Source organism: Stomoxys calcitrans, chromosome 2 (assembly GCF_963082655.1).
Source record: "Stomoxys calcitrans chromosome 2, idStoCalc2.1, whole genome shotgun sequence".
In the NCBI taxonomy this organism is placed as follows: Eukaryota; Metazoa; Arthropoda; class Insecta; order Diptera; family Muscidae; genus Stomoxys; species Stomoxys calcitrans.
The window spans coordinates 68,062,191-68,089,489 of NC_081553.1; the positions used below are offsets into that span (position 1 = coordinate 68,062,191).

A 27,299-nucleotide genomic window follows, 5' to 3' on the forward strand; every position below is an offset into this window, starting at 1 on the left:
GAAGGCAAACACGGTGGTACACGCAAACCGGGAAGACCAAAAGCCCGACGGAAAGATCAAGTTGTAGGGAACACCTCGAAACTTGGTGTCACAGATTTTAGAATGAGCGCAGAAGATCGAGGGGCTTGGAATGCTATTCTATGTTCGGCTAGTGGAACAAATATTCTGTCATAGCCAATTAAAGTAAAGTAAGGAACCGAACAGGAATGATCGATAGACCGGTTTATATAGGAGCTATATCAGGTTATAGACTGATTTGGACTGTAATTGGCACAGTTGTTAAAAGTCGCAACAAAACACTGCATACAAAATTTCAGCAAAATCGGACAAAAATTGTGGCATGTAAGGACTCAAGAAGTCACATAGGGAGATCTGTTTATATGGTAATCTCTCGATTTTCCGCATTTTAATACAGAAAACCTTTCATTGAAGGCTTAATTCTTATTCAATATCGCAGAAATTTTGAGCAGTTATATGTAAAATCAGTGCGGCAAGTGATAGCATGAGTAGGGCGAGCGGGGAAGATTATGAGACGTTGGAGCATTTCCTTTGTCATTGCCCCGCTTTCGCGTCTAACAGATACCGACACAATACCAGATATGAACCAACTTAGGGGAGTGGTATTGAAAACAATTAAGGATTTTGTTAGTCGCACGGAATTCCTTAACTCAAACTTTTCTTTTTAGAGGTTACTTTATAGTTTTTAGAGCGCACAACAAGCCGATTACTGACCTAGGTGTATGTCCATAATGACATGGGGCAGATTAATATCTGCATCCTCTTTTGCAAAATAATTTGCTTACAGAAATCTACATTTCTTGGTGGCAACAATGGAATGAGAGTGCGCTAAACTACTACTCCCCTGATCTATCAAAAATTTTCATGAACATCTGCAACAATTGAGAGCCATACAACCAAACAACCTAAAATGAACGCACAAGTTCGAAGCTTTGGCCAATTCCCATGTTCAACAATAGACAAGGCCAAGGTTTGTTGGTAACATTGTGGAGAGAGAGTGAGCCTAAAAAATTTAAGCGCCAAAACTGCTACACCACTACAAACAAAACTCTTAAGCTACCAAAGAAAGCAACCACAAGCGGAGGTTTAACGAATGAGAGATCAAAACAAAACAAAATTGCTTAGCCAAAGCTATTATCAATGGTAAGAAGATAGCCTTAGCAGCCTAGGCTTAATCGGTGCTCGTATATAAGGTATGGACAGCAAATGCAAACGGCGTTAGTTTAATAACAGAATCTAAAGTGAGCACATCCCAAAGGAAAAATAAAGAAATCAAAAACTAAGGTTAATAAGGAGAGAAATCAGTGGTTGTGCTTACCAAATGAACTAAACACAAGGATTACATCAAACAACTGGAGGATTAAAAAAATTTAAAAAAATATAAAACAAAAACCCAAAACATTAACCTTCACAAAGTGCTTAGAAATACAAGAAAAACCAAATTAAAAAAAAAAAAAAACTGTATAAACACAACCATGGTGATTCATAAAAAGACATTTAACGTATGCAACAAAAAAAGAATGGTGTTTCTCTTGTGGTTATCCTTGCTGTGTTGTCTACCCATGCATATAAGTGCCAGCACTGAGAATATCTCCTCACCCAACTCTATGCAAAATGCCGGAGCTCGTACCATACTTCGTGTCTACGACGAATGTACGCGCGCCGATGGTGGTTTTGTGCCATGTCTTAAGAAAAAGGCTATATCCTTTATAGATCGGATATCCTACATTGACTCTATTACTGTGGCCGATGGCATTAAGGTCGTGCGCATGACTCCAAGTGTGGGGGTACCTTTGGTGAGACCCTCGCTCAGTGAAAATGATTTGGAATCTACGTTGTCGCGTTCGGGTGAAGATCGTGATACAAAATTAACCAATATGTTGATAGACCGTCTGAGCCTATTCTTCAATGGACATACTCTGCAAGTTAGCTTTCCCAAAATATCATCGGATGAAATTGGCCGTGGACTAGAAGAAGGTGAGTTGAAGTTGCACAGAATGTGGATTTAAAAATAATGGCAAGAAAATGAGACATGTTTTATTGTCGCAAAAAAACTGCTAGGAGTATGCATGGTTAAATAACACCAAATTTCTATTTGTGATGTAGTGAATTAGAAAAAGCCAAGACAAGAATAAAGGACAAAATGTCTTGGTGAACTATCAAAACTATCCTAATACCAGATCAATCTTGCAGTTAACTCAATACAATATTATTATCAAATGAAATGTCAAAATTTTAAGAAATTACATAAATTCGAGTTAATTTCGTCATGAAAAGGTCTATAAGTTAAAAGCTGGGAATAATTTCTATGGAGGTTCTGAGGTTTTATTCTTATATATAAAAATCAATTTGTGTTTGTTCGTAGGTTTGTTTGTGTGTTCCTTATAGACGCTGAACGAATTTTCTTGACATTTTCACTAATGGTGCATAATGATCCCGGGGTGAAAAAAAGAATACTACATTTTCTGATATCTGAAGGGGGAGCGGACCCTCCCCCTTATCCTAATTTTCACAAACGCCAGATCTTGGAGATGGGTGGTGCGATTTAAGCAAATTTTTTACGCTCTTTTATAGTAACCTACAAACAAAAATTTGGTATCCAAATTTCGGATGGGGTACCTAGTGTGGGCGCCCCACCCCAAAACCTACCAAACATATATTTAGACCAATCACGACAATATGGAACTCAAATGAAAGGTATTAAGGATTGGAAAACGTATCTGATATCCAATTGTGGGGCCAAGTATTTGGGGGACCACCCCAACCCCCAAAACACCCCTAAATCTGACATATTTACCGACCATGGCAATATGGCAATTGCGAGTAAAATACGAAACTAATATCTAAGTTTGGGACAAAGTTTCCGGGGGTCCACCCCTACCCCAAAACACCCCCCAAACAGGACTTATTTACTGACCATGGCAAAATAGGGCTGAATTAAAGGTATTTAAGATTAGAAAAAGAATTTGATATCCAATTTTCGGACCAAGTGTTTGGAGACTTCCCCAACCCCCAAAAACTCAAATGAAATTTGCGAATAAAATACGAATCTGATATTCAAATTTGGGACAAAGTTTCTACGGGTCCACCCCTTCCCCAAAACACCCCTCAAACACCTATTCACTGACCATGGCAGTATGGGGCTCAAATAAAAGGTATTTGAGTGTAGAACAGGAATCTGATATCCACATGTGGAACCAAGTGTATGAAGGGCCGCTCATCCCCGAGAACATCCCCCAAAGAAGATAAATTTGCGACCAAAGCAATATGGGGCTCAAATGAAAGGAAGTAAAGGACGAATCTGATATCAATGTTTGGGAAAAGTGTCTATGCGGCCACCCCACCCCCATAGCACCATCCAAATAGGAAGTATTTGCTGACCATTGCAATATGAGGCTCAAACAAGAGGTATTTTAGAGTAGAACACGAATCCGATATATATTTTCAAAGCCAAGTCCTTGTGTGGCCCCCCCATCCACCAAAACATCCCCCCAACCGGTCAAGTTTGCCGACTATGGAAAAATGGAGCTCAAATGAAGGGTATTTAGGAGTAGACCAAGAATCTGACATAAACATTCGGAACCAACAGTCTAGGGAACGTCCTACCACCATAACAACCTGAAATGGTAGGACTTCCACAGGGAGGAGAGAAAGGAGGAATTCTCTTGTGGTGGGCATGATCAAGCCTCTGTGACAAGTTTGGCAAAGAGTAAAAACGTAGGGTTCTACGAGGGCAAGACTGTCTTCTTCAAGATTGGGAAAATTAGGAAAGATTGGGAAAACTAGGATAGATTGGGAAGACAAGGATCCTCATATTGAGTCATCAGGCCGCATAGTGGCAGGTGACGACAAGACCACCACCGACATTCTTGATATTTGGAAGACAAGGATAAGCAAATATTCTAATATTAAACATTAGACGTTGTAGGGACGCGAAATTCAATGCTGTCTAAAGAACAGGGAGCCGACGATGAACCCACAAGAAGCCCATTTACTCAAGATTTGGAAGACTAGGATCCCAGCATAAAAATATCAGGCAGTGCAGAGACTGGAAACTCCATACAACCTAACAAAAAGGGACCCGAAGGTAACCGAAAAGGGAGGGATGACTAGGATAGGCAAAGATCCTAATATTGAAACATCAGGCAGTGGAGTGACGGGAAACTCAATGAAGCCTTAGGAACAGGGAGCAGACGATGTGAATATGGCCCACTCCGAAGATGCCCATTTACTGGGGGACCAATGATTGAGGTCACCTAGATAAACCTCCACCGGATGGTCGTATCGACACACTGATCCAATCTTTAGATCACTACCGGGTGGACCGGGTCCATAGAGACTTGATAAACTATATGCTAAGAAACAGGTGGATAAATTATGGGTCCTACGACATAAATATAATGGAGAAGTGTCACAGGGCATGCGACAGGGGGATATTTTATCGCCACTCCTTTAGGTGACCACCGTATGTAACCTTTTACGGATGCTGACTTAGGTGGGATTTGAACCCGTCTGCAACACAGACGATGCCATAATACTTCTTAGGGTTAAGGATGAGAATCAGCTATGCAGACAGGCCGAAAGGGTCTTGGAGATGGCATACGACTGGGCTAGACCTAGGGGTCTCAATGTTAACCCAGAGTAGACTGAAATCTGCCTGTTCACGTGGAAGATGAAGGTGGGCCAATTTGACGCATCACGTTTCCTGAATGGAACGATTTCGATATCTGACAAGATCAAATACTTGAGAAAGATCTTAAACAGGAAATTAAATTACATTCACATTCAGGGGCGTACCAAGACAGATGTTGGGCACTATGAATGTAGACGGGGCGAAATGGGGCCTGAATCCGATGAAAGTCTACTGCCTGTACAGCAGCCAGAATGGATCACTACTTACTTACGCTTGAGTAGTTTGAGAGGTTCAGGTTCAGCGAACATTTTGTCTTGGCATAGGCGAGGCGTTGAGGACCAAGCCCACTAGGGTACTGGACTTCGACTCATAGACATTCAGATTAAGCCACTACGGCTTTGAGGCTAAAGACGATGGGGAATGGATAGAAGAGCATACCAGAATACCATGGTGGTAAATCGAGGCGACGATATAAAACCAGAAAGAAATGGAAGAGGTTTCCGATTCTATGCCTGACACTTGAGGTTGAGTGCGAGGCAGGATGCCAGCAATACCAGAGTTCCGTCTTGGGTTGACTGAACTCTGGTATTGCCGTCTGGAAGTTAATGCCACATGGACAGAGAACAGAGTGGTCCTGTGGGTCCATATTGAGACTCAGGGACTAAGATATCTTTTGCGACTACCTGACCATAACACGAGGACATCGAGTGTTAATATCTTTAACGACAGTAAACTGACCGCCAGGGCAACAGCAACCAGGTCGGTAAGGTCGCGATGCAGATAAAAATGTCCTTACAAAACCAAAAAAAAAAAACATTCCACACTCTTTTACAAACAGCCCCAACACAACCATTTCGGCAAAGATGATTTCAAAATCGGAATTTTTTGACTGTGGAGGCTACAAATATTGTTTGGTGCTATAGTTTTTTTGCAAGTATTCTGGACTCCGCATTTTAAGAACTCGAGGAGTTTTTCCAATTAAAAAAAAGAAAACTTATTTTGAGAGGACATTTTGCATCCGTTTAAATTGACACATCTTATCCCAACTTCAGTTAAAAAGCATTTATAATATGTTCTCTTTACAAAAGAAAAATTAAGACTTATCAACGAACATATTTTTTTTTTAACCAAAAAATTCACTTTTTCACATTTTTTTGGCTTTTAAACTGTATAATTGCCTGCCAAGAGTATCCCGACCTCATAGGGTCTCGAAAGTTTGCACATAATCTCGATAACTTTTCAGCTCCAAAAATTTGGAATTTCAAAGAGTAATAGAAAGATGGAGATCTATTCGTTCTCAAATGCCATATTTTTTTTTATAAGTTTTTTTTTCGATTCCATCCCACTGTGCACCGCCACTACCAGATACAAGCAGCTTGGAAATACGTTTTTTGCATATTTTAAGCACATTATATGAAGGTAGTCCCAGATTTCCTTTTTTATCCCTCCAGAAGGAAAGCCTTATGTCAGAAATAATTCAGCTGGTAACCCATCGGTTTTTGCTGCCTTGTTGATTTTCAATCTTATTACTGCTGCGCTGAACTTATTTTGTCTAGACGCCAAAGGTCGTTTAAATCCTAGTTGCCGTCGTGTTCTTTCCATATCCTAAGCAAACCAATACCATTTTTTACCTTTGCCTCTTTGTCAATACAGGAGCATGTGCCTGTACCAAAGTTGTGGGTTTTCACCGATACCACTTCTACGCCTATCGCGTTGCTATTGACCGGTTCTTCATTTTCTCCTACGAGATTGAACTGAACTTTCCCAACTTAAGGTCACTCTTAACCGTTATTTGGTGTCCATCAACTCCAGGCATCATCGAAGAATATTTAAAAAAATATTTAAAATATTTAAAGACGACAAAGAAATTCTTTAAAATTGTATTAGGCTTTAATATATTCCATCCCACTGTGATACAATATTCCATTGTTTACCTCTACCACGAATTAATAAAGTTAAGAAGTAGGAGAGCAAATACCAACTAGATTAACAATATTCTTTGGATTTACCTAGTGAGAAGATTGCATGTTCCCAAAGTTTAATGGACAAGAAAGAGGCTGATGCTTGGCTCAAATGTATATGGAGATATTATGAAGTTGAGACAATAAATTGTTTGTCTTGCCGGCAGCGCTAACATTTCACGTGACTGAAACTGTGTTAAATAATAATTAAAATCAAGCTTTTGACACAATTACCCACCATTTGTGGGAAGCTAGAAATTTTGTTTATGGGTGGATGAAATGGGAAAAGTGTGTAGAAGGGTGATCGTGTGCTTGCCAATCAAGGCACCCAGTGTCAGTAGAATGCACATAAAATTTTCAAGCTATGTTCTGGTGTAAATGAGACAAAAAATTTGAACTAGTTTTCGAGAAATTGTTTGGTTTTGTCTTTTTTACCTTGAAATATTTCAAATTTCAATTAAGAAATTATTTCAAAAGAATTCATTGAATTCTGTTTATATGCAAAATTGAAGAGACGTTAATGAAAACCTGTTTCATAGAAATATTTTGTGTTGCTGAAATGTGGATTTCAATTCAAATTGATTAAATATTAAAATACTTGTCACAGCACGAGTTTTTCCAAAAATCATAAAGTCTCTATTTGAATTGTGTTGGTTCCGGAGGCATTTGGCTTCAGAAGAATTTTTGGCTGTATGGCAATCTTTAAATCATTTAAAGAAAATAGGCAAAATAATATCTAAATGCAGATGAATTATATTTCAAATGCAATACCTCGAAAATTGTTTTGTGGCAATGAAAAAATTAATAGAAAAAAAGTTTACTGACAAGCCTTCAAGTTTGGGAGCCCACCACCATAAAATCTGCCTAAGATTTACAAAAGTTTACTTAGTTGAAGGGTACAACACATCTGACAAATCAGCCAAAAATTTAAGTTTCTTGAGGCCGTAGGAAACAAATCGGCAGATTGTTTTATATGGAAACTATATCAGGTTATGAACTATTGGGTTGCCCAAAAAGTAATTGCGGATTTTTTAAAAGAAAGTAAATGCATTTTTAATACAAATTAGAATGAACTTTGATCAAATATACTTTTTTTACACTTTTTTTCTAAAGCAAGCTAAAAGTAACAGCTGATAACTGACAGAAGAAAGAATGCAATTACAGAGTCACAAGCTGTGAAAAAATTTGTCAACGCCGACTATATGAAAAATCCGCAATTACTTTTTGGGCAACCCAATAATTTGAACCATTCCTTTGGACCTAGAGTATGACAAAATTTCAGCCAAATTTGGATATGGTCCGATTTGGACCATACTTACCAAGAACGTGGGGAAACATGAAATAAGTAAAAATTTATAAAGCTTGGCTGTATCGAACTTTGGATGTCGACCATTATGGCCAATATCTTATCTATACAAACACAAATTTTGCCCATGAACATTCTACTAAGGAACAGGGGCAAACTTCTCACATATCAATGAGTGCAGTCCAATTCATATTTCAGCTCTATGGTAAGGGGCCTCCTTTTTATAGCCGAGTACGAAGGGCGGCTGCAGTGCGACACCTCTTTGGAGAGAAGGTGTCACAAATGTTGCCAGCATTAGGAGGGGATAACCAGCGCTGAACATTTTTTTCTGATGGTCTCGCCAGGATTCGAACCCAGGTGTTCAGTGTCATAGGCCGACATGCTAACCTCTGCGATACGGTGGCCTCTAATCTATGTGCCATCAAAACTCGTGGAAAATATACCAAAAAGGGCAGTCATATCCAAATATGGTCTTATACGCACACAGGTTTAAAGGCGTCTAGCACAACTCATGGTTCACAATCTTAACGAAATCTTATTCAAATTGTTGCTCTTATGAGGTCAAGAAGCCTAGTCGGGAGGTTGGTATATTACAGTGCTATATTCGAATATTGTTTCATCTGACCACGTGTGTCGAGTGGTCAAAAGCCAATCACAGTGTCAAATTTAAGCGAAATAAAGTAAAAAAATTTTCCTTTGGTTGGACAGGAAATTGAAATTCAAACCCAAGATTTTAGAAAGGGCAAGAAAGGCAACTCTTGCCCTATACACCTGCAGTAGTGCCAGTTGGGGGTTGAGAACGCGTGTCATGCATGGCGTATATACTGCAGTTGTCAGACCTATAATGCTATATGGTGTTGTGGTTGGGTGGACGGCGATTCAAAAGTCCACCTACTGTTCAATACTCAACCGGATCCAAAGGATGGCTTGCTTGTGCATCACAACCGTACTTAGGACGACACCATCTGATGCACTGAATTTATTGCTACACCTAATGCCTCTGGTCATTGTCGCTAGAGGCCGTGAGGCTAAGCGAGCTTTCTCATTGGTCATGTGGCGGTTACTGACACTGTGTTGGTACAATATCCCATGTTCCTGGCAGTGTGGATTACACCCTACCTGAGCAGCTTTTTGATAAAAAGTACTGTACCACTATTCCTGATAGAACCGATTACGATATCCCTGGTAACAGAAGTTACATAGACTTCTATACGGATGGTTCCAAACTAAACGACCAGGTGGGCTTTGGGGTGTACTCTAAAGATCTAGAACTGGTCAAATCGAAAAGGTTACCTGACCACTGCAATGTGTATCAAGCGGAGATCCTGGCAATTAAGGAAGTGGTGGAATGACTAAGATAACGACGATTGGCATAACGACGACTGGCATAAATATCTTCTCAGACAACCAGGCAACCATTAAATCCTTGAATAATGTTTTTCTGAGCACAAAAACCGCTGAACAGTTCAAAATTCACCTGATCTGGGTGCCGGGCCACAGAGATATCCCAGGGAATGATGAGCTTGCGAGACTAGGAACTACCTAACACATTCCAGGGAAATTGGTATACCTCTAGCGACGTGTAAGCTAAGTTTTCAGGACCAGGCCCGAAGGACAACGAATGATAGATGGTCATAAAGAGGGGGCTGCGAGCATTCCAAAACTATGTGGCCTAATCTAGACATGAAGAAGTCTGCCGCTTAAGTCATTGTGTCCGTCATGACAGGTCACTGTCTAATCGGAAAACACGCAGACAGACTGAAGGTTGCCAGGAACGACTTTTGCAGAAGCTGTGAGGACATCGAACCCCTTCTGTGTGTGTGTCCCGCACTGGTAGTCAGAAGAAGTTCCACTTTAGATTCTTATTTCTATGAAAACCTGTCTGATTTAGCGGATATGAACCTTCGCAAGTTGTTGGGCTTTTTAAAGTGATCTGGATAGTTCAACGGTAGGAACTAGAAGGCATCTTCTTCTTCTGTCCCTGTGGTATCACAATGGACGAAAACGTCTAAGTGAGTCTGATGGCAGACTGCCACTAAAACCTACTATGGTGAGATGTGGTTAATATATATATTCGAGGTGGTGGGTATCCAAACTACGTCCCGGTCGAACTTAAAGTCTTTTTTAACATCCCACGTGGCTTGTGGCACCGTCCTGTTAAAACCACATCTCACCCTGGTCTATATCTTACAATTTGGGCCAAAAATAATCAGCGAAAATAGTGCGGTAGCGTTGTCCATTCACGGTAACGTGACGTTTGACATCGTCGACGAAGAAGTATGGTCCAATGACGCCGCCGGCATGCAAACCGCACCAAACAGTTATTTTTTGTGGATGAAGTGTTGATTTATGAAGCACATACGGATTTCCATTTGACCAATAATGGAAATGCAAGTAAAAGCGGTCATAGTTGGACCGGACCGAATCTTATATACCCTCCACCATGGATCGCATTTGTCAAGTTATTTGTTCGGTGTCTCTTTTTAGGCAAACAAAGCATAGAGGATAAGAAATGCTATTTGAGCTATATCAGGTTATGAAATGATTCGGGCCATACTTGGCTTGGATGTAGGAGACCATAGTAGATGCAATTGTGTAAAATTTCAAAATTCCAAATTGTATAAGAATTAAGCCCTCTATAGACTCAAGAATTAAAATCAGGGGTCGGTTTATATGGGGGCCATATCAGATTTTATATCATTTTGGGCCATTCTTTGCATGTATGTTTATGGTATGTTCGAAATTTTAGCCAAATCGCATAAGAATTACTCCCTCTAGGGGCTCAAGAAGTAAAATAGGGAGATCGGTTTATAGGGGAGCTGTATCAGGCTATAGACCATATTCGACAAGTATGTTAAAGGTCATAAAAAAAATCACTGAATATTGAAGACCATAGTAGAAGTCATTGTGTAAAATTTCAGCCAATTCAAATAAATATTGCGCTGTTTAGGGGATCAAGAAATAAAATAGGGAGATCGGTTTATAATAGCGCCCTCTAGAGGCTCAAGAAGTCAAGATCCCATATAGGTTTATAAAGCAGCTACATCAGGTTATGAACCGAGTTCAACCATACTTAGCGCAGTTATTGGATGTCGGAAAGAAACACGTCTTGCAAAATTTGTGCCAAATCGGATAGGAATTGCGCCCTCTAGAGGTTCAAGAAGTCTAGGCCCAAGATCGGTTTATATGCGGACGGACGGACGGTCAGACAGACGGACGGACAGACAGACAGCCGGACAGACAGACGGCCGGACAGACGGATAGAGGGACAGACGGACGGACAGACGGACGGATGGACAGACGCATGGACGGACGGACAGACGGACGGACATGGCTAGATCGACTTAAAATGTCATGAAGGATATAAAAATTGAGGGTATGCGTTAAAAAAAAAGTTTTTGTGCTTTAGGACACTCTCGTAAGCAAAGATGTCCTGATTTTAAGTCAGCGACCATTGAAAGGTCTACATTGAACCGTAATGTAAAATCTTTCCATAAATGGAGGGACGGACAGACGGACGGATGGACGGACGGATGGACGGACGGATGGACGGACGGATGGACGGACGGATGGACGGACGGATGGACGGACGGATGGACGGACGGATGAACGGACGGACGGACAGACATGGCTAGATCGACTTAAAATGTCATAGAGGGTAAAAAATTGAGGGTATGCGTTTCAAAAGAAAAGTTTTTGTGTTTTGAGACACTCTAGAAAGCAAAGATGTCCTGATTTTAAGTCAGCGACCATTGAAGGGGTCTACATTGGAGCGTAATGTAAAATCTTTCCATAAATGCATAAAGACCAATTTCCCAAATAAACTTCTTTGGTTTATTAATGCAGGATATTCAAGCCCTTTTTGTTTGCAAATACATGGTGATAAGAAACACTGACCTAAAGCAGTTATCAATTATCTTGGCACAAGTTTTTCGCTCATTCTTTTCGTAAGAATCTCTTCACTAATTCAACAATTTTACAAATCATATTGAGAGCCCAAGAGGTCTCCACATGTATTTTGGCCAAACATCTGTGGAGAAAAGAAGAAATTTTAAAGAAAAACAAACTTTTTTTTTCATTGCCCAGAGACATGCGAACAGAAACCAACATTCCAAACCCAAAAAGTTTGTCTTTGGCCATAATACCTTTCTAAATGGCCCGTAACTTTGCATTTTAAACACTTGGCACACCATCTAAGCTGGTTCTCTACGAAAAAAAAAAAAAAACGACAAAGTATATAAAGAAGTTTTTTACTTTCCCTGGTGTTTTGTTGGAATTATTAAACCATCATAAAGTTTATAAACAAGTTTCGAAGTACAAAGGTTGTATTTAAATTTTAATTTTCATATTTCCTTGTGGAGTTGCAACTTTTTTTTCGGTTAAATCTCAAAGAATGCCCTCATACACAGCCTTTGTCAATTACCATGGGAATTTTCTGCAAACATTTTTTGTTACCAAAAGGAAAAAAACACCACAATGGGGGTACAAATCCCAGCTCACAAAGTAGTGAAACAAATTTAAGCCGGTCAAAGCAATGTTTTTTTTATTTTCTTTTTTTTTTCTTTGTTTTTTGTGACACTCTTTACGAGTCTCTTAATGGGTTGACTCTGTTGGTGGTTTTATGTGCTGTGGCTTTAAAGTTTTGTTGACCATTTCTCAGTTCGCTGGCGTACCACGAAATTGACCCATAAACCTTAAATTGAAACGTAGGACAATCCAAATGGTCACATAAAGCAACTGCATTTAAAATGGTACCACATTTGCCAATGTACGCACACACACACACACATACACACCAAACGATAGTGGTAGCATATCTCAATACGAAAAGAAAATCGCTCCAGTTGGCGTCCACAAACAAATGATGACGTTAAGCTTTCAGCGAATGAAAGCCAATATTTTATGACAATTTCAACTGAAATGGGATGGAATAAAAAACAATGGCATTTATCAAATGCAATAAATCTGTGAACTCACTTTGTTTGGAGGTGAGATTTGGACAAAAACTTTTGCGAAGAAAAATGTATTAGGAAAAGGAATAAGCAATTGCGAGAATATGTAAACAAATAAATTAATCGAGCTGTAAGTTGTAGCAAAAAAGGGTAAAGCGCATGAAGAAGTTTAGAAATCTTCGAAAAATGACGGTAGCAATGATTAGCATTTGTCGAACAAGTTAACACAAACAACTTAAGCCGATTACATAGACAATCACAAGCAGCCCCATTGATAAAACAAATATTACTTCATTTATATACCTTCCACCATTGGATGGGGGTATACTAATTTCATTATTCGATTTGCAACGCCTTGAAAAATTCGTCTAATGGCGGTTTAAGTCGATCTAGCCATGTCCGTCCGTCTGTCGAAATCACGGTCTAATGAATAAAGTTATCCTCATGAGATCTTGAGCCCCTGGAAACCGTTCGATTTGGCTAAAATTTTGCCTATCGCGTCGTGTTAGGACAAGTGTGCCAAGCAAGGTCCAAATCGGTCCATTAACTGATATAGCTCCCATATAAACCGATCTCTCGAGCCTCTAGAGAACGCTATTTTCATCCGTTTTTAGTGAAATTGAGTACTGTGACGATTTCTATGACATTCAACAGATGGTCCGAATCGATTCAAAACCTGATATAGCTACCATATAAACCCTTATCCCAATTATAGTTATCGAGCCTCTAAAATTTACAGCCAAATCTTATCCGATTTAGATGAACTTTCGCAGAGTGACTTCTCTTGCGACCTCCAATATATTGGGTTGCCCAAAAAGTAATTGCGGATTTTTTAAAAGAAAGTAAATGCATTTTTAATAAAACTTAGAATGAACTTTAATCAAATATACTTTTTTTACACTTTTTTTTCTAAAGCAAACTAAAAGTAACAGCTGATAACTGACAGAAGAAAGAATGCAATTACAGAGTCGCAAGCTGTGAAAAAATATGAAAAATCCGCAATTACTTTTTGGGCAACCCAATACATGCCATGCAAGGTCTGAATCTTTTTAAAAGCTGATATAGCTCCCCTTATAAACCCATGTCCCGATTAAACTTATCGAGCTTCTAAAATTTACAGCCAAATCTTATCCGACTTAGCTGAAACTTCGCAGAGTTCTATACTTATCGAGCCTCTAAAAATCAGCCAAATCTTATCCGATTTAGCTGAAATTTTGCACAGTGACTTCTCTTGTGACCCAATATACATGCCAAGTATGGACTTAAAAGCTGATATTGCTTCCATATAAACCGATCTCCTGATTGCACTTCTTGAACCCTTAAAGGGCGCAGTTCTTGTCTAATTCGACTAAGATTTTCCACAACAACTTCTCCAATGACCATGTTGAACGTGCAAATATGGTCTGACTCTGCCCATAACCTGATATAGCTCCCATATAAACCGATCTCCGCATTTCATTTCTCGAATCCCTAGAGTGCGCAGTTCTTCTCCGGTTTGCATGTTTTTGCACAAGGACTTCTACTATGGTCTCTAATATCCAAACCAAGTATGGCCCGTTTCGATCCATAACTTGATACAGCATAGCAATTCTTATCCATTATCCTTTGTTTGCCTAAATGGAAATACCGTACAAAGTACTTGACAAATATGATCCATAGTGGAGAGTGTAAAAGATTCGGCCCGACCTAACTTAGCACGCTTTTACTTGTTTTGCTAACATAGCAGAAAATTTTGGGCCCAAGGTTTTTAAGAAACGAAGCAATTAAAAACAGCATTTGAACATCCGCAACCTAAAATTGACACTAAATTGTATCGTTGGTTTACATTTGAGGATAAAAACATGTAAATGGAAACAATATGCGACTCAAATCTGCGCAGAGATAAATTACCAAATATTAAAGATGTTTTCAAAGGACAACGAGTTTTTCCAAGGATCCAAAAACTCATCATCTTTTAAGTCGCTATACTAGGTAAGGTTAGGGTAGGTTAGGATTAAGTGGCAGTCTGCCATCAGACTCACTTAGATGTTTTCGTTCATTGTTATACCAAAGGAACAGTAGAAGGAAGACGACTTCTAGTCCTTACCATTGAACCATTCAGATCGCTTTAAAAAAGCCCAACAACTTGCTAATGTTCACATCCGCTAAATCAGAAAAGCTCTCAAAGAAATTAAATAAAAAAAAAGAAATTAAAGTAAAATTCCTTTTGAATGCCAGTGCGGGACACACACACCGAAGCTACTCTGTAGTCCTCGACGCCCTCATACAGATTCGGCAAAAGTCATTACTGACAACCTTTAGTTTGTCAGCATTTTTCCGACCTGTCACGACGGACACAATGATTGAGACGTCTGTTCTAGCCAGTGACAGCAAAGCGGTAGACCTCTTCAAGTCTAGATTAGGCCTCGAAGTTTTGGAATGCTCCCAGCCCCCTCTTTGTGACCATCTATCATTCGTTGTCCTTCGGGCCTGGTCCTGAAAACTTAGCTTACACGTCGTTGGAGCCATACCAGTTTCCCTGGAATGTGCAAGGTAGTTCCTAGTCCCGCAAGCTCATCCGCTTTTCAATTCCCTTAGATACCTCTGTGGCCCGGCACCCAGATCAGGGGAATCATTCAGGGAAAAACATTACTACTACAAATTTTGCCCATGAACATTCCTCTAAGGAACAGCTGCAAACTTCTCACCTATCAATGAGTGCAGTCCGATTCAAGTTTAAGCTCAATGATAAGGGGCCTCCTTTTTATAGCCGAGTCCGAACGGCGTGCCGCAAGGCGACACATCTTTGGTGAGAAGTTTTACATGGCATAGTACCTCACAAATGTTGCCAGCATGAGGAGGGGAAAACCACCGCTGACAATTCTTCCTGATGGTATCGCCAGTATTCGAAACCAGGCGTTCAGCGTCATAGGCGGACATGCTAAGCTCTGCGCTACGGTGGCCTCCACAGAAAAACATTATTCAGGGATTTAATGGCTGTCCGAGAAGATATTTATACCAATCGTCGTAATGCCATTATGTCATAGCCATTCCACAACCTACTTAATTGCAAGGATCTCTGCTCCAGACACAATGCAGTGGTCCGATAAACTTTTCGATATAACCAGTTCTAGATCTTAAGAGTACACCCCAAAGCCCACCTTGTCATCTAGTTTAAAACCATCCGTATATAAGTCTATATAACTTCTATTACCAGGGACATCGTATTGTAGTTCCAATCGGATCTATCAGTTATAGTGGTATTGTACTTGTAACAAAAAGCGGATCAGGCAGGTGTAAACCACACTGCCTGGAACATCAAACATTGTATCAGTGTCCTTAGCGGCCACATGATCAAATAGCAAGCTCCTTTAGCCTCACAGTGGTGGTCACAGCAATTTGTCTAGCCTTAGATGGTGTCGTCCTCAGTGCGGTTATTGCGCACAAACAAGACATCCTTTGGACGCGGTTGAGTATTGAACAGTAGGTGGACTTTTGAAGCGTCGTCCACCAGTCTAAAACACCATATAGCATTATAGGTCTTACAACTGCAGTTTATACCCAATGCATGACACGCGGTCTTTCCCCAATGGCTCTTTTACAGTTATAGCCTTTCTTGCCATTTCCCAAATGTCGGATTTGAAGTATAATCTCCTGTCCAGCAAAACACCCAAGTATTTTGCGTTTTCTGTAAATGGAACATTCTATCCACCCAAGAAGACAGGTTCCACTGTAGGCAACTTGTATCTCCTGCTGAAAATAACTACTTTTGTCTTGCACAGATTTATACCTAGACTTCTTTTGGTAGCACCCTTGCTGTTTCATGTAGAGCTTCTCTTAGTTTATCTCTTAGAGTGCTGGGAAAATTTCCAGTAACCGCAAATGCCACAACTTCAGCATACGCTTTCACTTTTATACTTTTTTTCCAGAAACAAATACTACTACTACTACTATATCATGATATAGACCACATGTAGACCAAACTGCCGATTTAAGGTCTTAGGCCCAATAATGTCACATTTATTTCGATTTTGCTGAAATTTAAGACAGTGAGTTGTGTAAGGCCACTCGACATCCTCCTTCAATTTAAGGTGTTGGACCCATAAAAGGCGCATTGAATGTCAGATTTTTGTCTGAAATTTGGAACAGTGAGTCGTGTTTGGTCCTTCGAGATATTTTTCAATGTGGCCCAGATCGGTCAAGATTGGGATATAGCTGCCATATAGTCCGATCTCTCAATTTAAGGTTTGGGCCCATAAAAGGCGCATTTTTTTGTCAGATTTCGTTGACATATGAGACAGCGAATTGTGTTAGGCTATTTGACATTTTTGTTTTTTTAATTTGACCCAGATCGGTCCAGATTTGTATCCAGCTGCCATGTAGAACGAGTCTCTCAGTTAAAGTCTGGGCCCATAAAAGGCGCATTTTTCCGCTTTTGCCAAAATTTGGGACAGTTAGTTGCGTTATGCGCTATACATTTTTCTTCTCGGCCCAGATCGGTCCAGATTTGGATATAGCTGCCATATAGACCGATCTTTCGATTTAAGATCTTGGCCCCATGAAAGGCGCTCTTATTAACCGATTTCGCTGAAATTTGGGATAGTAAGTTGCGTTAGGCCCTAGATATCTTTCTTGAAGACTGCCCAGATCGGTCCAGATTAGGATATAGACCGATTACTCGATTTAAGGTATTGGGCTCATAATACTCATATTTAATGTCCGATTTTGTTGAACATTGTATTTAGCCCTTCGACTTATTTTTTCAATTTGGCCCAGATCGATCCAGATTTGTATCCAGCTGCTATATAGTCCGATCTCTCAATGTAAGGTCTGGGCCCATAAAAGGCGCATTTTTGTGACCGATTTCCCTGAAATTTGGGACAGTGAGTTGTTTTAGGCCCTTTGACATTTTTATACCCTCCACCATAGGATGGGGGTATACTAATTTCGTCATTCTGTTTGTAAAACCTCGAAATATGCGTCTAAGAACACATAAAGTATATATGTTCTTGGTCGTCATTACATTCTAAGTCGATCTAGCCATGCCCATCTGTCCGTCCGTCTGTCTGTCGAAAGCACACTAACTTTCGAAGGAGTTAAGCTAGGCGCTTGAAATTATGCACAAATACTTTTTATTAGTGTAGGTCGGGTGGGATTGTAAATGGGCCAATTCGGTCCACGTTTTGATATAGCTGCCATATAAACCGATCTTGGGTCTTGACTTTTTGAGCCTCTAGAGGGCGCACTAATCCGATTTGGCTACTCTTAAATAGCTTCAATATTAGCGAAGCGACCGAGGGTGTGCTAGTATGAACACAGTCAAAACTGGATATGTTAAACGCTCAGAATACATCACTTATTCGTAATTTTCGATTAAGCATAGTTCGGATAAAAGAAATTAATTTCCAGTTAAGCGATATAAGTATAAGTGGATAAGGAGAAGTGTATGAAATAACTTGAGTTGAGAAAGAGTCATGCTCGGTGGAACACTTTAAAAGCCATAAACAATCATAAGCGATATATTAAAATATGTCCCTACGAATTTTATTGGTTACGCGAATTTTTAAAAATGCGGATAGTTTCCCATAGAAATAACTTTTTCAGTTATGCGATTTTAGCTTCATATTAGAATGAAATTTGGATTGTAAAAACTTTTTCAGTTTAGAGGTATTTTCAGTTAAGCGATTTTCACTTAAGCGGATTCAATTGCTTTGAATAACACCAAAAATGAATGGTTCTTTGCATCGACTTTCACTTAAGCGAGATTTTTAACTAAAGTGTATTACAGTTATATGGTTTCGACTGTATATGGAAACTATATCCAAATCTGAAACGATTTCTTCTATTTTCAATAAACCAGTGCAAAATATGAAGACAATCGAATGAAAATTGCAACCTTCTCTATGTACATAAATTAACATGGAAAGACAGACAGATGGACAGAGCTAACTCAAATCGGAAAGTGATTCTTATACCTGTACTACAGCAGTGATGTTACCTATAAAAAACATTGTTTGCTGTTATGCAAATACCAAAAAAACATCTTGTCCTCAATAAAACTGTATTCAATATCAAGTTATGAAGTGAATAACATCTGGTACTAAAAAATTGCCTTTATTTCCAAAAAAAAAAAAGTTCTTTATACATAAACTTAATATTCAAGTTGAATTGGAATGTGAGTGCTACATAAACAATGGTTTCATTTAAAAGTACACTGTATAAAAAACCAATACAAACGAAAAACAAGTAAAAGCGTGCTAAGTTCGGCCGGGCCGAATCTTATATACCCTCCACCATGGATCGCATTTGTCGAGTTCTTTTCCAGGCATCTCTTCTAAGGCGAAAAAAAAGGATAAAAGAAAAAATTTGCTCTGCTATTAGAGCGGTTCGGACCACAATTAAATTATATGTTGGAGACCTGTGTAAAATGTCAGCCTGTTCGGATAAGAATTGCGCCCTTTGGGGGCTCAAGAAGTACAATAAAGAGATCGATTTATATGAGAGCTGTATCAGGCTATAGACCGATTCAGACCATAATAAACACGTATGTTGATGGTCATGACAGGATCCGTCGTACAAAATTTCAGGCAAATCGGATAAGAGTTGCGCCCTCTAGAGGCTCAAGAAGTCAAGACCCAAGATCAGTTTATATACCAGCTATATCAGGTTATCATCCGATTTAAACCATACTTGGCACAGTTGTTGGATATCATAACAAAATTCTTCCTGCAAAATTGCATTCCAATCGAATAAGAATTGCGCCCTCTATAGGCTCAAGTTTCAAGATCGGGTTATATGGTAGCTATATCCGGTTATTGACCGATTTAAACCATACTTGGTACAGTTATTGGATATCACACGGAAATATATCGTACAAAATTTCATTCCAATCGGATAAGAATTGCGCCATCTAGTGGCTCAAGAAGTCAAGATTCCAGATCGGTTTATATGGCAGCTATATGAGGTTATGAACCGATTTTAATCTTATTCGGAACAGTTGTTGGATATCATAACAAACCACGTCGTGCAAAACTTCATTCCAATCGGATAAGAATTGCGCCCTCTGGAGGCTCAAGAAGTCAAGACCCAAGATCGGTTTGTATGGCAGCTGTATCAGGTTATAGACCGATTTGAACGATACTTGACACAGTTGTTGGATATCATAACGAACCACGTCGTGCGAAATTTCATTCCAATCGGATAAGAATTGCGCCCTCTAGAGGCTAAACAAGTCAAGACCCAAGATCAGTTTATATAGCAGCTATATCAGGTTATCATCCGATTTAAACCATATTTGGTACAGTTATTGGATATCACACGGAAGCACGTCGTGCAAACCTTCATTCCAATCGGATAAGAATTGCGCCCTCTAGAGACTCAAGAAGTCAAGACCCAAGATCGGTTTATATGGCAGCTATATCAGGTTATGTACCGGTTTGAACCATACTTGGCACAGTTGTTGGAAGTCATAGCGAAACACGTCGTGCAAAATTTCATTCAAATCGAATAAGAATTGCGCCCTCTAGAGGCACAAGAAGTCAAGACCCAAGATCGGTTTATATGGCAGCTATATCAAAAACATGGACCGATATGGCCCATTAACAATCCCAACCGAACTACACTAATAAGAAGAATTTGTGTAAAATTTCAAGCGGCTAGCTTTACTGCTACAAAACTTAGCGTGCTTTTGGAGGACATGGCTAGGACGGATGGACGGACATGACTAGGTCGACTTAGAATGTCATGACGATCAAGAATATATATACTCTATGGGGTCTCAGACGAATATTTCGAGTAGTTACAAACAGAATGACAAAATTACTATACCCCCGTCCTTTGGTGGAGGGTATAAAACAAACAAAAATGCATCTCTTTGTGTGACAAATAATTAAAAAATGCTCATACTTTCCCCTTTTTGTTAACCCTGACAATTTTTTATTGATGTGAATATTTTGTTTTTTTCTCATTTACAGGTCGTGGCAAAATGAAGAAAATGATGGGCATGATGATGATGGGATTGGCCATGAAAATGATGGGCATGATACCCATTGCCATGGGTATGCTGTATATACTGGCCGGCAAAGCATTGATCATATCTAAGATAGCACTGCTGCTGGCAGGCATTATGGGTCTAAAGAAACTCTTGTCGGGAGGTGGTAAATCGGGCGGCAGTTCCGGATGGTCATCGGGAGGAGGAGGTGGTGGTGGCGGCGGCGGTTGGTCCTCGGGCGGTGGAGGTGGTGGTGGCGGCTGGGATAGACGTTCCCTAAATGAAGCTCAGGAATTGGCCTATCGAAGTTATACCAAACAACTGCAGGAACAGCAGCAACAACAACAACAACAACAGTCATTACATCACCAACAACAACAACAACAAACGGCATCAGCAACGGATCACAAGTTATAAATGCAGGAGGCAAGTGAGGAGATTCAAAAAGTAGTAGACACCGCAAGGTGTAAAAGTAGACAGTTATCAGCTAGTGCTTTGTTCCAAATGAAAAACTAAATTATCTTATAGATAATTTAATATTTTCACAATAGATACAGACATAAAAAAAACGACTCGCAAAATGTAGAGCTCACAAACACAATCTAAACTTCTCAAAGTGGTATTCTTAAAAATTGGGTTAAAATTTGTCATGGTGATAGCCAATGCTGGGGCATTACTTAAGCGATTTTACATGTTATGGCTATCACAAATTATAATCCATGTTTGAGAAAACGGTGCTATTGACTTCTCTGCCTTAACGTTCAATTGACTTGTGACATTTCATCATTTCAGAACAGTCTTCAGTAGATTCTATCATAATTTTGTACTCAATTTCCAATGCATTTTCCAAAGAACATGATTTTTTGTTATTCTTCAAAAAGACTTTTTCCTTTATATCGCCAACTCTATCTTTCACAATTCAATGGCCTATTGTAACAGTTATTTTTAGAAATTAATTTCCATATGGTCTTTGATTTGCTTGCTTCTGTTCTTCAAACCGTGTCTCTTAGTAAGCTAGCCTTCCTTTAATGCTTCGATTTTCAATTAAACTCTAACGTATCTTTGCTTCCACCATCGGGCAGCTTTAGCGTTATCTTAACTTTGAACTTTTGTTCAGATGCTTGGCATGCCTCTGGCATATGGAAATCTAACCTTTAGACAATGGCATGATTCTTTGGTATCACTCACAGTGGCATGTTGCGATTTCCTATGCCCGCTGTATTGTGGTGTCAGTCTAATTTCAATGGCACTCTGGAAGCCTTTGGAATTTTCTTTCTTTCTTTCTTTCTTGTACTCTTAATCAACGTTCATTTCTGTGTTGCCTCTTACTGAGTGAGCCATCGGTGAATAACAGTTCTCTAAGATTTTTCCCCTATTTTCTCATTTTCATTTGTACATCTTCTGCCTGTCATCCGTTAGTCAAGTAAGACGATTGTTTCTTTAATAATTTAATTGTGCATAGACTTAAGCAACTTTCTTCATACCAAGAATATTTATGTTAACTTAAAAATGCCTAAGGAATGAAAAACTGTAAACTTTGTTTTATCGAAACACTATCTGTTCAAAATATTTATTATTCTTATTTTAATTTATTGATGTATTTATTTAATTTGTATTTGTACGCATGTAGTATGTTTGATATTTGCTTTGAGCAAAAAATAAAACAAAATAGAAAAATATCTGCATTTTAAGAAAACAAATTTAAACAAAGAAACATCTCAAAGGAATGCCAGTGGTTTGTGGCTAAGTATTGAAAACAATGTTTGTATAGATTTTAAACAATGTTCAATCAACATATCAATCGATACTAAGAATCCATGGTAATTCTCTCTTTAGGGAAATTGAATCAATGGAATGTTTTATAATTGATTACAAATGAAAAGAAATTGAAGAAGACAAAGTGCTTTCCTATCCATTCGAGGGTGTAATGCACCCCAAACCTTCGAAACTTGAGTTGCTTCAAGAAATGCATTGACATATCTCAAATGAAATTTTCGGAGATCGATTTATATGGGAGCTGTAACGGGCTATAGACCGATTCAGACCATAATGATGGTCATGAGAGGATCCGTCGTAAAAAAATTTCAGGCAAATCGGATAATAATAGCCACCTCTAGAGGCTCAAGAAGTCAAGATCCCAGATCGGTTTACATGGCAGCTATATCAGGTTATAGACCGATTTGAACCATACTTGGTACAGTTATCGAATAAGAATTGCGCCCTCTAGAGGCTCAAGAAGTCAAGACCCAAGATCGGTTTATATGACAGCTATATCAGGTTATGAACCGATTTGAACCATACTTGGCACGGTTGTTGGATATCATTACAAAATACTTCGTGCAAAAACTCATTTAAATCGGATAAGAATTGCGCCCTCTAGAAGCTCAAGAAGTCAAGTCACCAGATCTGTTTATATGACAGCTATATGAGGTTATGAACCGATTTGAACCATACTTGGCACAATTATTGGATATCATTACAAAATACTTCGTGCAAAAACTCATTTAAATCGGATAAGAATTGCGCCCTCTAGAGGCTCAAGAAGTCAAGTCCCAAGATCGGTTTATATGACATCTATATCAGGTTACAAATCGATTTGAACCATACTTGGCACAATTGGTGGATATCATTACAAAATGCTTCGTGCAAAAACTCATTTAAATCGGATAAAAATTGCGCCCACTAGAGGCTCAAGAAGTCAAGACCCAAGATCGGTTTATATGACAGCAATATCAGGTTATGAACCGATTTGAACCATACTTGACACAGTTGTTGGATATCATTACAAAATACTTCGTGCTAAAATTCATTCAAATCGGATAAGAATTGCGCCCCCTAGAGGCTCAAGGATTTAAGACCCAAGATCGGTTTATATGACAGCTATATCAGGTTTTGGACCGATTTGAACCATACTAGGCACAATTGTTGGATATCATAACAAAACACGGCGTGCAAAATTTCATTCCAATCGGATAGGAATTGCGCCTTCTAGAGGTTCAAGAAGTCAAGACCCAAGATCGGTTTATATGACAGCAATATCAGGTTATGAACCGATTTGAACCATACTCGGCACAGTTGTTGGATATCATAACAAAACACGTCGTGCAAAATTTCATTCCCATCGGATTAAAATTGCGCCCTCTAGAAGCTCAATAAGTCAAGTCTCCAGATCTGTTTATATGACAGCTATATCAGGTTATGCACCGATTTGAACCATACCTGGCAAAGTTGTTGGATATCATTACAAAATACTTCGCGCCAAAATTCATTCAAATCGGATAAGAATTGCGCCCTCTAGAGGCTCAAGAAGTCAAGACCCAAGATCGGTTTATATGGCAGATATATCAAAACATGGAACGATATGGCCCATTTACAATACCAACCGACCTACATTAATTAGAAGTATTTCTGCAAAATTTCAAGCGGCTAGCTTTACTCCTTCGGAAGTTAGCGTGCTTTCGACAGACAGACGGACGCACGGACATGGCTAGATCGACATAAAATGTCGCAACGATCAAGAATATATATACTTTATGAGGTCTCATACGAATATTTCGAGTAGTTACAAACAGAATGACGAAATTAGTATACCCCCCATTAAATGGTGGAGGCTATAAAAATCAATTTGTGTTTGTTTGTATGTTTATGTGTTCCTTATAAACACAGAAACGTCTGAACCGATTTTCTTGAAATTTTAACAGATGGTGCATAATGACCCAATGGTGAAAATAGGGTACTACATTTTTTGATATCTGAAGGGAGGGCGAACCCTCCCCCTTACCCTAATTTTCAGAAATGCCAGATCTCGGAGATAGGTGGTGCGATTTATGCGAAATTTTGTGTTCTCTCATATAGTACCCTAAAACTAAAAATATGGTATCCAAATTTCGGATTGGGTACCTAGGGGGGCTGCCCCACCCTAAGACCTACCAAACATACATTTAGTCCAATCACACCAATATGGGACTCAAATGAAAGGTATTTAAGATAAGAAAACGTATCTGATATCCATTTGTCGGAACAAGTGCTAGGGGGACCACCCAAGCCCCAAAACACCCCTAAATCGGACATATTTACCGACCATGGCTATATGGGACTCAAATGAAATGTATTTGGGAGTAGAATACGAATCTGATATCCAAATGTGGGACCACGTTTCTGGGGGTTCACCCCTTCCCCAAACAGGACTTATTTATTGACCATGGGAATATGGGGCTTTAATAAAAGGTATTTGAATATAGAATACGAATCTCATATCCAAATATGGGACCAAGTTTGGGGCGCTGCCTCTTACCAAAAACATCCCTCAAAGGGGACAAATTTACGACCATAGCAATATGGGACTCAAATGAAAAGTCTTTTGGAGTAAAGCACGAATTTGATATCAATATTCGGGAAAAATTGCTATGGGGCCACCCCACCCCCACAACACCACCCAAATAGTAAGTGTTTTCTGACTATTGCAATATGAGGCTCAAATAAAAGGGTTTTTAAAGTGGAACACGAATCCAATATATCTATTCAAGGCCAACTCACTGAGTGGCCGCCCATCTCCCAAAACACCCCCCAAGCCGGTCATGTTTGCCGACTATGGAAATATGGGGCTCAAATTAAAGGTATTTGGGAGTAGACTGCCAACTGTCTAGGTGGCGTCCCACCACCATAACAATCCCCAAATAGAACGTATTTGCTCACCTAGACAATTTGGGTCTTAAAGAGAGTGGAACTAAATATTCATAGTGTTTTAGGGCCAATACCCCAAACCGGACATATTTGCTGAATTTTGCAATAAGGAGTTTAAATGAGATTAGAAAACGAATTTGATAACCTAGTTTAGGGCCATGTGTTTGGGGGACGCCCCATCCTGTAAACTCCTCTTAAGCCAATGGCAATATGGGGTTTAAACAAATGGTATTTGAGACAAGAGCACGATGCTGATATTTTTTCAGGGCCAAGTATCTGGGGGAACACCTCTCCTCCTAAAATACCACTAAATCAGACATCATGAGAATATCGGGCTGAAATGAAGTATTTTAAGAATGGAGTTCACCTTACATCCAAACTTAAATTCGTAGAGCAATAAAGATATGGGATTCAGACTGTAAGTCAAGCGATATACTATTTTCGTAGCATGGTATTTCATTAAAAGCACTTTAATTGTCGAAAATAAATATTCCAAGGAAACTTTTGTTCCATATAAAGTAAAAGAAGGCGCAGCGGAGCGGGCCCGGGTCAGCTAGTATATATATGAAATTCAACAGTAATATGGAGAGTCAAGACAAAATCCTTCCTGCTTCATTTCGAGAGAAGCGATTCGCAAATGAGCACTTTATTGCAATATTTCTCAAAATCGGACTAAAATGTGTATGGGAGCTATATCTAAATCTGAACCGATTTTGACCAAACTTAATGGATATTGTGGAAGACGTCGAGGAAAGCGTTGTACAAAATGTTGGGATGATTGGTGAATCAATGCGCTTGCAGTGTCTCTAGAAGTAAAATTGGGCGATATATTTATATATATGAGAGCTATTTCTAAATCTGGACCAATTTCTATGGAAATCACCAGTAATGTCGAGATTCATTAGAAAGTCCTTCCTTCCTGCCGAGAGAATCGGTTAACAAATAACCAATTTATTGCATTATTACTGCGGGTGAGGCAACCGACCCTGCAAATTACCGACCAAAAGCGTTATGCTCTGCGCTTTCCTAAGTATCTCTTGTGAGATACTTAGAGTCCAATGGTCTTCTAAGCGACCGAAAATAAGGGTTCCGCAGAAATCGCTCCACGGGTGACATGATGGCATTCCTGTCTGAACGTTGGAGACGCTCTATGCACCAGTTTGGTGAGAGTAAGGTAATGGCTCTGGATATCTCCAGGGCATCTATCAAATGATAGGGTCTGGCACGATACACTTTAATCAAAGCTTGTCGCTTTTCTAGTAGGTAATAACTTCATTCGATTTATATCGAGCATTCTCAGAGATCGCACTGTAAGAGTTGTTGTAGATGGGTTCTCATCTGACGAATATAAATTGACCGCAGGAATACCACAATGGCTCTGTCCTTTCTCACTCTCTTTTTCTTATTCTCATTGACGATCTACTGGGGCTGACTTCGAATCCGATCTACTCGTTCGCGGATGACAGCAACCTCTGTCATTCATTTTCATTCGACTATAGGCCGACTCTTCGAGAGATTGAAGACAGGAGGCGGATTATGAACGTAACACACTGCCAAAATTTGTTGGTCATTTCTAAGTGGGGTCGAATGAACAGAGTAGATTTTAATGCGCGCAAAACGCAGTGCGCAAGATTCGGGTGTCTCTGTGAGTCCCGTCGTAACATCTTTATGCTTGGATAATCTAAACTATTTGCCCAGGTTTTCCTCTGAGTACTCTTCCAAACTTTGTTTAGTTCGTTTTCACCTTATTCCGGAAGCTTATCGGATTAGGCGTGCT

At 39.5% G+C, this 27,299-nt stretch overlaps 1 protein-coding gene across 1 annotated transcript; it reads left to right on the plus strand.

Moving 5' to 3' along the window:
• Positions 1–1,538: 1,538 nt before the first annotated feature.
• Positions 1,539–21,589, plus strand: LOC106082242 (uncharacterized). Its single transcript, XM_013244633.2, has 2 exons — positions 1,539–1,995; positions 20,823–21,589. Exons 1-2 carry the CDS (start codon positions 1,539–1,541, stop codon positions 21,254–21,256), a joined length of 891 nt encoding a protein of 296 aa, XP_013100087.2. The 3' UTR covers positions 21,257–21,589.
• The last annotated feature ends 5,710 nt before the right edge of the window (positions 21,590–27,299 follow it).